At 39.9% G+C, this 13351-nt stretch overlaps 1 protein-coding gene across 2 annotated transcripts in view; it reads left to right on the plus strand.

The window, feature by feature from the left end:
- Positions 1–13351, plus strand: part of adck1 (aarF domain containing kinase 1) — a 123383-nt gene that overhangs the window by 67454 nt on the left and 42578 nt on the right. For both annotated transcript variants that reach the window (XM_081347499.1, XM_081347498.1), the window contains one exon: positions 2685–2801. In XM_081347499.1, the coding sequence (XP_081203625.1) occupies positions 2685–2801 (117 nt within the window). The remainder of the gene's footprint in view (positions 1–2684; positions 2802–13351) is intronic.

Genomic DNA, 13351 nt, shown 5'->3' on the forward strand with positions numbered 1-13351 from the left:
ACTGGTGATAGTCTTTGGGCGTACAGCAGCAATTTAACATTTTAAAATCTGAGGTCTTGCCCTCGGTTTCACAGACAAGGCTTAAGCCTAGTCCCAGACTAAAATGCATGTTTGGGCTGTTTTAACTGAAAGCAACTTGCAGTGACATATCTTAAAATATGTCACTGCCATTGTTTTTTCTCAAGATGCACACCAGTGATGTTTTTTTTTCTAGGGCACGTTTATAAAATCTACTTAAATCTAAGCGATGTCACAAGTTTTTTAGGCTGGCATTTTTTTTTGTCACATACAGCAAACATCTCCTCACTATCCGCTAGCTGCCTGTCCCTTGAACACACTGTAAAAAAACGCGGTCTCTGTAGACAGCCCAGGCTCCACAAACAGCAACAAAAACATACTGGCACAGCCTGGACCACGAAACATAACAAACAGCGTTCCAGCCAATAACCGACAAGAATGATTTGGGGGTGGGGGTTGGGGGGTTAGTGCGCGTGCACATGAAGGGGGGTGTTGGGGGTGTTAGGGGGTGGAGGAGTGAGGAGCATGAAGAGGTATGTTAGCTAGAGGAGAGATGTCTTAGATAACGACAACGACTAACGCTAGAATTATATTCTCTTGAATTCTGATATGGCCGACACACGACCAAAGAGACGACATTCCGATGAACAAATAGCAAAGACGAGGGAAAAGAAGGAACGTGTGAAGTCCCGAATTTACATCGGAAAAGCCTTCGAAAGGTGGGCCTTAATGTCTTAAATTACCTCAGGTTTTAAAATCATGATGACTCGCAGCCAGGTTCACTTGTTCATAAATGGTAAGATTCCTTCCTTGAAATGATCAATGATTATTTTTATTTTTTTAAATTACATAGCCTTCATGAAATAATTCATTTGCTCACTTTGGAACGACTCTTAAGAGTAGTGTGCCCTTCAAGGCTGCACGAATGCCATGAAAAATCGCTTTTCAACAGACTTCAGCACTACAAAACAAAAAGCTCAGACTTTTTGACAGTTCAACATCTTATTCTGAGAATTTTGTCTACTTTCAAGTGAAGCAAGTCACATTACAAGTCCTACTTGAACACCATACTAGCTTTAACTTGCACTTTTTCACACTCTCTCGGCTAGATGCTACACATCGGAGTGCCCTAATATTTCTCCCCTGCAAAAAAAACTTTGCAAGGTAAATAATCTGTCATAACAACTGCCAAATGCTTCCAGGCAAGTCCCCTTTTCATTTTTAAATGGATAACAAAGAGACCTGGCTGGCCCTGCAGGGTAATAAGAATTGCCTGGGTTCACAACCGCTGATTTGTGCCTCTAATGCACACTATTAGCTCTGTCAAAACGTTTGACAGCGGAGCACAAGCCGCCATGTCAGGAATAAATCCCCGGCTCTCCGCATCAGCCTCTCGCCCTGTAAAACAAGCATGATTATACAGCGGCGGCGGTGTGGCAGAGTCGCAGGCAGTTCAGAGCGTGTGGCTGTTCCACAAGGCAGACACTGAGCTGAAAAATGGCTCTGTTTATATGGTGGTAACGGAGGGATTTTTTATCGTTGACGTTCGTTTGATAAAGAGAGCGGAGAGGAACTAGGCTGAAAGAGTGTTGCCGGAGGTGGTGGCAAAAGCCAGGCCTTGGTTATCAGGTGGAGGGAAATTATCAAAGAAAAAAAGTCTGTAAATCTTCCTCATTATGAGCAGAAAGTTTTTTAATTAGTGAGACAAGTTGGTAGAGCGATAGAGCACCAGATAAGCAGTGATGTTCAGGAACAGGAAGCTGTCGTATGGAAGAGGAAGGTCATCTGAAGCATCAAGAAAGCCTGCTGCTTTGAGCTCTATGTGCAGATTATAGCTAATTTTGAGCATCTGGCATTATCCGTCACAAAGAATCTTATTGCCGGAACCCATTTTCTCTATTTCACTGTCAGGAAGTACAGATAGCGACTCTCGACAGTGTGCAAATTGGCGATTTCGGTGTGGCTAGTGATGCTGCGTGCTCATAGTGCACAGTCTATAACTGTTTTCCACAGTTTAGTTCTTTACTGGTGCTTGATAAGTTAAGTATCACTACTACTCTCGCACGTCGACCAACGCCGACAGAGGTAACACACTGATCCAACAGAACCCAATGAAGTGTCTGCACCGACAGACGCCGGCATCAGTGTGAATTGGCCTTAAAACCACTCAAAACACCCTTGCAAAAATGTTCTATACAGTATAGTATGAATGTAATCCAGACATACTACATCTATCATGTTGTTACTGTCACGTGACCTACCAGTGTCAGTTGTGTTGCTTCACTGCCATTCATTAATCCCCTCCCGTGGCCTCATGGGATTGTAAAATGTCCATCGAATGCGCACTTCAAAATCTCGCCGGAAGTAATTGGTCATCCGGGGACTTTTTGCAAATACTATGTATTCGGACATACTACTCTTGGCATACTGTTTTACGCATACCATATAGTAGGGAAGTATTTGATTTTGGATGCAGCGTTAGAACACCTCAGGAACCACATAGCAAAGCTTAAAAAAAGCAAAAAAATCCAAAATAAGACTTAAATAGGATGTTTTTCATTATTTATTCAACATGCAAATAATAATTAGTGCAAATGAAGTAAAACATGGCACAGCTTCCTGCAAAAAACTGCTGAGAATCTGTTTCTTGTTTTGTTTTCTTCCAGATCCCAAAGATTCACTGGGATCTTTCCACTAAGCGCATTCTAACCATGGACTTCGCGGAGGGTGGTCAGGTCAATGACCGGGAGTACATGAGGAAACACGGCATCAATGTCAATGAGGTAAGAGAGACGCCCTTATCTCTGCGTTACTCTGAAACAGAACATCGGTTCTTTAGAAACACTCAGAACTGCAGCCCAACAATCGGCACTTGTCACAACTCAAGATCGCTTAATCAGTAATTTCACTCTGCTGATGTCAATTTGAGCATGGAAAAGTGCTCTGGAATGTTAATGAAGCAGTCACGTTTCCTGCTGTGGGTTCTGGAAGCTTTGAAGACGTTTCTCTTTGCCCTGTTCCGAGAGGCTCTGACACCGCTGAAATGGAGGCTGCTTGGTTTGATGAATTATGCCTCTCAAATTTCATTTCATTTTTCTAGCCCTTAGCAGATGAGCACTAAATTAAATCAGGCTCTTTTTCATATTTATATCACAGACTGTTTTTCCGTTGCGGCTGCAATTTATTCTACTCCGCCGCTTTTGTCAGCACAAGGACTCGCCACGAGATCGAGCGCCTTTTTAATTTTGCACTTTCGTTAAGGTGACTCGTGTCTCAGGGTGAATTAGGTTACACACAATGGCTTTGGTTAGAATGGAGGCCCTACAGAGTGAGCTAATCTGTAGTTATGCGGGGCCAGGGGACGACAGAGAGATGAATAAACTTAGGGGGTGACTCTTGTGAGGCCCGGAGGATAACAGAGAAACGGATGCTAATGGACTATTGATTGATGGACCAGCGTCTGTTCACACGGAGATGTTTTACGTCACCATTGCCACTGCATTATCATTGTCTTGTTATTTGATGATGGTTGAGTTATCAATTTGTCAGCTTGCTGTAGTTTAAAAATAAAAATATGCATAGAAAAAGAAAATGAGCAAACTTCACTCCTCTTAACACAAAGTTTGCAATGCTCTTATCTAAGGGTGGGCATTTTGACAAAAAAACTTGTAAGTTTGTCACAATATCTCTACAAATCACAAATTAGTGCTGAAAATTCAGCCAAAAAAAGGTTTATATATTAAAGGAACCGTATGTAAGATTGTGGCCAAAACTGGCACTGCAATCACTTTCAAATTACTGTAGAGCGGTGTATCCCCTCCCCCCTGACTCGAGGTTGCCAGTTAGGCTGCAGGAACGTAGGCTGCTACAAGGAATTTCCAATGGCAAGTGACGAGTCCTACACAGTAAGTTTTTTTTCTGTTAATTATGTTTATGCTTCATGAGAGATGTTTTGCGTATTTCGGATTCATAACGAGGTCTTTTAGGTTTCGTAGTGTTAGACATTTTTTATCCGACACGTTTGTAGCTGCAGCTGTGGTAACTAGAGCAGAGCTGGCAACCCAGATGCCGAAACACTACTGACTTCGTGATTGGTAGATAGGTGGAGGGTGTGACATCAGGCCAAAACACAACATGACAACATCAACATCAGTTGAGGGCTGCAACTTCACTTTTAAATGACAATATCCTGGCCGGACTACTGTTGTCAGTGATATAAGTATTTGAAATGAACATGATTTCTTAATGTCTAGTGACATATCAGGGCCATTTTATAATTAATTGAAATACATTTCTTACATATGGTTCCTTTAATAACGTGTGATAATGCCTGTTTTTTGGATAATCTAGAACATATTAACTATACTTCATCTCATTTCATTATCTTCTCTTTTTATTAGAGCCGTAAAAAGTCTTAAATATCTTACATAGCATAGAAATAAAAACATTGTGGTATTTGCATTTGGTCTTTGTTGATGTTTGTTGATAGACAGACTATTCTATCTCTTAGAATAGATAGAATATTTATTCTCTTATATTCTTTTATATAATAACCTTATATTATTTAGGCCTAATAATAGCCTCTTCTATTTAGGCATCGTCACACTGAAGAATCATTGTCAGAGTCCTCTTAAACTTTGTCTTCACTCATTATCACTCATGTAAATGTTTTTTTATTGGCTCAGATTGAAAATCAGCAAACAGCTTGCATTTCAGCCTTTTTTGCCGATATGATGAAAGTATCAAAATATCTTAGAAGAAAGAGAGTAATATATGTTTGGAACGATGTGAGTGAATGATGACAATTTTCAATTTTGGGGAAACTAAACTCCCTTTAATAACCATTCTTGACTTGTTTGGGACACGTCTTCTTCACTGTCATGTACGAATAACATAAGCAGTCCTAGTTGTAGTCGCACTTACACTACAGTATATACCATCTTGCCACCCAACTCCAGTCGTTTCAAAACATTTTCTATAAACATTGATGCTCCATCCAGTTCACCCAAATATCACATCTTGTTCTGTTCAATATTTTAGTTATTTCACAAGCAGCTTCCTTCATCATATTTCCAGATTTCATGCGTCGCTCTTCCATGGAAGAGAGGGAAATATTGAAAGCGCCAGTGAGATAGATGAAGAGATTTTTAGAAACGCAGAGCGAGAAAAAGACTGCAGTCGCTGAGAGCCGTGCGAACGCGCCGGCTTTTGTTAAATGACTAAATGGGATCATTTTAGCACCTGCTTTGTTTGTGTCACTCTGTCATTATATTTCCTCCGACCTGTTTTGTCTGTCTGAATTAATATGCACATTTGCTGCCAGTTTGTTTTGCAAAGCTCGCTGAGGCTTTAAACGGCAACCTTTCCTTATCGTTGTACACCCAGGCGTCAGTGAGCCTGACAGACGGGTAAACACAGCCTGAAACCGGTCTCATAAGCCACCGAGCCATGCTTAAAGGGCACCGCACACCTTTGAAAGACGGAGGAGGGAACGGTCGGCGGGTGGATTGCACATCAAGCATTTATCACACCCCCCTCTCACTCGCACATACACACGAGTGCACATAACATTTATTTTCCTTTACGCGGTGTCACACACAACCACTGCTTGGATTTCTTCTGCCGAGCCATTTTTCTTTTTCTTTTTCTTTGCAGATAGAGGACTGGGTTATGGGCGGCACTGATTAACTGATGCTCCCTGGTACAGTGTGGCAAATGAGGACGCATTTTAAAAGAAAACGGCGTACAAATTTTATGCAGAGCTTGAAAATGCAATCAAAGGGCTCGGTTCATCAGACTCATTTGGAGTGGTGCAATTTAGTGAACGCTTCCGCTTATATTTTTCCTCTCTCGTTCTAATGTGTCGCCGTGCGCGCGTGTCTCGTCTGCTTTGCGAGTGCGTCTGAACGCTTTTAAGAGGGTTTTAGAGGTTCGGGGGGAATGAAAGCGATCGTGGTATTAGCAAGTGTGCCACGTGGCCGCTCAATGGGGTTTTGCTAAAGAGACGCTCTCCATTGGAACAGGTTGAAAGGGCAGTACAGCCTGCTTGCTTAAAAAGACACTTTATTTTGAAATTGCTGAGCTGTGGGGGGTTAGCAGAGCCGGTGGGAAACAGAGCTGGAGGCTGCGAGAGGAAATGAGTCTGCTCTCTGGAAGGGCATCTGAGCAGCGGGACCTGAAGACTATGGAGAGCATATTTTTGGTGCCTTAAACTGCACCCACCGTCACGGTTTTGCATGAAAAGCAAACCGAGTGCTTTAAATTCAAGGAAACAGAGCAGACATGTATTTGAAATATATTTGAAAATATCTGTGTATATACCATAGACCCAAAAAAAGACACTTAAGCCACTCAAATATATGAATGTCTTCATTGTACAACAAAATATTGAACCTTCATTGTACAACAAAATATTGAACCAAGTGTTATTTTAGTGGGAGAAAAAGAGAATGCTTTCCATAGATACGTCGTGATTTTTTGGGGAAAATGTGGAAATAGTGTTTCATTTTTATCCTTTTGTTTGTTATGTTTATTTGCTTGCTCAGTGTCTGTATGGATTTCAGTTCTTGTGGTTTTATTGGCTTTAAGGACCTTTAAAATGAATGAAATAATTTGGCGAAGTGTAATGCGGTCAAGACCAGCCTGGAAGTACTTTAGCAGTGTGCTTATCTTAGAATGTTTGTCAACCAATTCGAATTGAGCATTCAACTGCCCTGTTGTATAAATGTATTCATATTTATGTACGTTACTGTAAGTTGGCTTTATATGGATGCTATACTTCCATTATTCTGTCAGTTTGCATTTGTTTACCACTGAATCCATTCGAATAATAAACTGGACACATGCTAATTCTATAAGCACTATTTAATTTCAGTTGGTTCATTGGAAATCCAGGCAAATAGGGGAAGAACCTTTGGGAAATTAGCTGTGTGAAATGCCAATCACTGTTAGATTTCATGCTGTCATTGGATTTTGTGGCTCCCAAAGCATATGTTGACAAATGTTAGAATGAGAAATTGTGGTGCTGTGCAGAGCTGTCCGTGCATATAGAGGACAACAAATGGACATTTTGTGTTGGTTGTAAACTGATTGTAAATGGCTGATTGGACGGGATGAAAAAAATCCGTATTAGTTTTTTGTCTAGTATAGATTTACTGGTAATATTTAATGAAATGTCATCATAGTCATCATGCTCTTTATTTAAAGCCATCATGAAATGAGTATTGAGACAAGGAGTATTTTTTATTAAATATTGCAGTATGTATTATAAATAATTGATCTTATCAGTATTTATTTTTAAAAACAGGTATTTTAATCTCTTCTCTACTCTGATGATGTGTTTACTGGCGTGAGTGCGGGAAAACTCCGATGAGATAAACAGCAATAGCAAACCAAAAGAATCCAATCAATACCTAATGAATCTAAATCTTTCCTTGTTCTAGAAGCCGTTTCACTTGGATTTTCTTCCCTATAGGCTATAGGGAAGAAAAGACTATCACAACTTCCGCATCATGCTGACTTTAATGTAAAGATATCAATATGTAGTGGTGTTGTTTTTTTCCCTATGATATAATTCCCACACTTAAAAAAACACTCTTAAGCCAACCTAGTTTTGCTGGCTTCCCAATCTGGCCAGGCTTTTCTGGTTTAGCTGGCTGGTCTCCAAGGCTTATTGTTATGTCAATATGGAACACTATCTGAAAATGATAGAAAATGCCTTTAAGTAATTGCGTCCACCATGGAAACTTAGTGCTGTAGCCTCTTTAACTTAGAATAAAGAGGTCAAGATCAGTCATCTCTTCTCCCTGGACACCTTCACTTCACCTCAATCTTTCACTCATGGCGTAAATGCCATATTGCCCTGTGCCTTCTTCTTTCGCTCTTTTTCTCTCTTGCATATAAGAGGTCAGAGTTTCATAATATCAGAGTGAGGCTACAGTTTTACACTTTTTTTTTTTTTTCATTTGACAGACTTTGAGTACCTGGCAGTTGAGGCACATAATATACAGTACACTGAGACTAATCTGTGAATGTGTACATTCTGTTTTCTCTAGGACTTTTTCTCTCTCAGAGTTTGAGAGTACTTTTATAGAATCAACCGCATGCAAAATGTTCCTCCCAGATGCGACCAGAATAAGTGGTAATGATTAAAGTCAACGCTATATTAGCCAGCATCACGGACGATCCTGCCCTCCGTAACCTCGACCATTCCCCTTGCAGTACTCATTAGGCACCGGACAGCCTTTACAATGCTCACAAAAGTAAATAAAGCAAACAGCGCAGCCAAGCGCTTTATCAGGGCCGAATACTGGCTCTGGCATTAGCCAATGATGATGAGAATTATTAGACAGCTGATGGGATAGATACAGAACATAATAAATGATGGAGTCTACCTCTGAAAATGGATAGAATTATTAACTGGCTCTGGCATCTGCGAGCTTCTGTGTGGGAGCTGGCGTGCAAGTAATCAAAAGATTGATGATGGCTGGAATGGACTTTTCTCTCTGTGTTCTGCCAACGTGCACGGAATGTCGGAACATTTTATTATTTTCTTTACTATCCAGATCTAGCAAAGTGTACAGACATTGTAAATTAGCTTGAGCTAAGGAAATCCCAAAATGCATTGCAACAAGCTCAGCGCAAAACAAATATATCCAAGAAAAATCAAGAAATGCAAGTTATAGATATCTTTATTAAATAATGGAAATTGCTACTAATAAATAAGGTTGCACTATTTTGCCTAATATTTGTGTTTGCTATTTTTTTCTTAGAGTATTACAAGGCATATCGTTAGCCTAAGAAATTGACAATGCCCAGCTCTATCAGAGTCAGTTGTGAGTCTAGTTTCCGATTATTTATTCCTGTTAATATTTATTATTAAATACATTTCAATAAACTTTTATTTAAATAAAAAATGTATGTATTTGATTCAATTATTATATTTATTAGCTATTTGACCAAAACATAAAATACTAACGCATGTCTGTTAAAAACCCATTAGCAGTTAGCTAAGGCCTTGTGTCCACTAAAGCATTTTTTTTCCCGATACTAGTGTATTTATCCATTTTTTTGAAACGCAACAGTGTAACGGGGCACTTAACGTCTGTTTCATGCTGAGCGCTCTGGGTTTTTTACCGGTTACTGAGAGTTAAAGAATGTTCAACCTGGGGTAAATAGCAGCGCTCATAACTGTCACTTTTTACCCAGCCGTCCAATCACAGTGGAGGAGGGGCGGGACAAATACCACACCGACCAACCGTCATATTCTGCTTGGACAATGATAAGAAGCGACAACAAGAAGCTCATCTCTTCATCCAAAACTAGTGCCAGAGCAAGTACATTACATTGTGTCGACATTTTTATATTCAGAAACATGATATTTGCAGAAATTAGATACTAATAACAGTACCGCAAATATTCCATATCATAGCACATGCATCTCAACAAAAAAAAAAAAAAGCGTGCCGCCAACGCGCTCTCAAACGCCCTCAGGAATGCTTTTTCAGAAGAGAGCTGGCGTTTTCAGCTGGCTTAAAACGTATTGGTGGGCGCGCGGCCTAAGAGGGTGTAAACTATAGTATCCAGTGTGTCTGTTGGGGGTGCTTCTCAATCGGAAGGTTGCGTCTTAGTAAGGCTGCATATCTCGACTGCCACTTCATCAAGCTCCGTGAAAGGCCGTCTTATTTTGAAGGATCCTTGGAAGGCAGCCTTCGCTTTGCGTCTCTCATTCAGCTCATTTTGAAGGATGCATCAAGTGTATCCTTCACGTTCTTCAATCACCCACCATCCTTTGCACACATTCCAATTGTCTGAGTTCATTATCAAATGTAAGACGAAAAATAATGTTTTTGGAAATTAAGGCATACGCGTCCAAATTAATCACTTAACGCTAAACTGCCAATAATGTAAGCCACTGAGTAACCGCAGACTGGTGGTTCAAATCCCATCTGGCCAATCCTTGTGGGTCAGGCAATGCGAGGATTTATCTCTATTAGCAGCGATTCCTACATCACAGTGAATTGAGCGCTCTTTAAATAGCCACATGAGCCTTTGGGCTGCTTCTGAGAGTCCTCCTCTACTCCACGAGGTCTCTGGAGGGTCCTGGATCTGTTACAGCATCCATGCTGCTCTGAGAGAGACTGAGTGTGGAGGGGGAATCAACCCTGATGCTATTTTAGCCTAAATACTTTCGTAGTGTTTTTTTTTCATCTCTCTGGCTCTCTTCCTCCTCTTAGAATAAAATCAGATGAAATTGGAAAATAATTATTGTATTTATAATGTTTTCTATTTTTATTTTAAATTTGGCCTTGTTTTTTTTAAATGGATAAATGGAAGATGACAGGAAATGATGAGAAGAGGAGGGAACGGGATGGGCTAATCATATGAGATTGACTAAAACTTGTGTTGCCTACAGTACATGAGCACCACAGCTAAGTGTGCCAGAGCACGTTATCAAACTGCTCGGCCATTGCTCTGACCTGTTTTCTGTTGTTTTTTAGTGAATTATGAGTAAATAATGTGTACAATAAATGTATGTACCTATCCATTGACACTACACAACACATGTTTCAAAAGTTTGGGACCAGTATGATTTTTTTTTTAAAAATGTTTTTGAAAGAATTCTCTAATGCTCACCAAGGCTGCATTTATTCGATCAAAAATACGGTAAATCAGTAATATTGTGGAATATTACTATTTAAAATAAATATTTTCTATTTGAATATGTTTTAAAAAGTAATTTATTCCTTTGATCAAAGCTGAATTTTCAGCATCATTCAGTGTCACATGATCCGTCAGAAATCATTCTAATATGCTGATTTGGTGGTCAAGAGACATGTTGAACACAGTTGTGCTGCTTAATGTTTTTGTGTGAACTGATACAATTTTTTTTTCAAGATTCTTTGATGAATAGAAAGTTCAAAAGAACAGCATTTATTTGAAATAGAAATGGTTTGTAACATTGTCTTTACTGTAATATATGTTGACATAATGCTGATCCCTGCCCACCCTGTTTTCCAGATAGTGGTCTCATCAATTAAAAAATCAAAACAAAAATCATCAGCTTTTGGTGGCGCAACTTAACTTGGCAAAAACAAACTTCTTGAAGAAGTGCGTTTCGCTGAGTCATGTAATCTTCATTCACACAAGTGCGCTTTCCTCCATGATCTGACTGGGCCTGGCAGAGTGTGCGCATGTGTTGATATTATTTCTGTGATTATTATGAAGTATGTAATGAGGAGGTGAAGATGTGCAGCTGTCACACAGAGCAGAGCCAAGGCGCTTGTCAAGTGTTGCTCCATTTCAGCGCCTATTAAAAGCCTCAAACTCCATTATATTCCACAGGAAGTTTAGTCCCCTTTGCGAGACGCTGTTGTGAGGCGCTCTCAAATGATTCGGTTTGTCTCAAAGAGTCATTACTGCAATAATAAGGTGTGAAATACTGTAATCCGCATGTTCTGAATCAAACCAAATCTTTGACTGTTTGGAACCACTTGATGTTTGTTTTATATTTCCTCAGAAGTGTTTTAGACTTACTTGTTGGATCAGTTTGAGCTCTGTGCTGTGGCGAGTGATGTAGTGAGTTTTATAAAGAAAGATGTGTATGGACACACAGGTGGTGGACACTGTATAAAAACAGCAGTGTTTTTTTATACTTGTTTGATTTTTATCACTTGTCTGACTTGGAGAAGGTTATTAGTCTAGTCATTTTTTGTGTTCTTTGATTTTAATGGGAGTTAGTTGGTGTTGACATGTTACGACACTATTGACATGTCATTTTGACTTTAAATTATTTGATCTAGATTTGCATTTGATAGATGCAAGCCAAAAGATTAGATTGTTTGTCACATCATTTAACACACAATTTGTCATTATTTACTCACCCTCATGTGTTCCAAACCTGCATGATTTTATTAATTCCACAAATATTTCAAAGTATTTAAATTATTCAATTGTTATTGTTCCTACAATGAAATTCAGTTCTACAATAAAAAACCCAAAACAACAATGGACCCTATTCTAAAACAAAAACAAAAAATATATTTTGTATTTAATAAAATAATGCATTCATACAGGTTTTGGAACACGAGGTTGAGTAAATGATGACTCATTTTTGGTGAACTACCCCTTTAACATTAAAACTAAATACCACTTTTAACCACTTGTTTACCAGCATCCTCGCAAAAAAAGACTGTGAAGTTGCTCTGCCATCTTTCAGCGTCCACTTGACATGGTCCAATCAAACATGATGACTGTGACACTGAAGTGTGACAGTGAAGAATCCGTCTCCTGCTGCAACACACTCTCTTCACTGTCGCCCCGTCCAACCCACCAGATAACAAATAGAAAAGACGTAATTAATTACCATAATTGAAAGACGGTGTCCCTTTGAGATCAATTGTTTGCGGCGCTGGTGGCTCTTTCTCCCAGTGGTCACTGATTAATTGGATGCAGGACTGTAAATGGCCTCTCAGTAATGCTTCGTGTTGTTATGCATTAGTAGCTTGTAATGGAGGACTTTTTGTTTTCCCAGCTCCGCCGCACTCTGCCTGTCAGATCGCTTGCCTCTTTAAGGTGACTCTGAGTCGTGTTTCTACACGCCGACAGTGCTCGGCGCTGACAGTACAAAAAGCCTGCGCTGGCTTATCCTCTCGCTGAAAGGGACTTGTGGATAATGATACAGTGTATAATTGATATTATGAACACAGGCCTTTTTTTTTTCCTTCTTTTTGCAGAAGGCGTTGTCAAGGTGCCGGAACGAGCCGTTCCCTGGCTGCGTTATGTGTGCGTCGCGGTTGTCAGTATTTAGGTCAAACAGAGGCGTCCTAACAGGAAATCCCGACTGACAAGCGCAGTGGAGGTGAGATATTGAAGAAGACAGCTTGTCTTAGAGTGGATGACATGCTTGAAGATTGAAACAAACACTCCTTTCAGTACCTGACGCTCAGCCCGGGTCTTTAACTGAGCCCTGGAACTACACTCAACCACCGTAGTCACACATAATGCTCAATCATCCCGGCCGAGACGTCATAAATGGACGTCATAAATGGTTCTTCTGTACACAAATGTACTAAAATTATGACTGGTGTGTTGTGGCACGCACAACCCAGCTATTAAACAAGTCATCTTTGGTTACCCAGGCTATTTTTAGAGACCCAGTGCATTTTCTTTTCTTCCTTTTTTTGGATTTGGACCAGTAAACAGCCATCCAGAACACCCTAGCAACTACCTAGTAACCATGCACACTATATTGATACCTTTTTTTTATCGGTATTGTTTGACATTGGGTATTTAAGTGTGCATATTGAAATTACCTTAAAATAATTATATATTT

Source organism: Scardinius erythrophthalmus (assembly GCF_964197995.2).
Source record: "Scardinius erythrophthalmus genome assembly, chromosome: 19".
In the NCBI taxonomy this organism is placed as follows: domain Eukaryota; kingdom Metazoa; phylum Chordata; class Actinopteri; order Cypriniformes; family Leuciscidae; genus Scardinius; species Scardinius erythrophthalmus.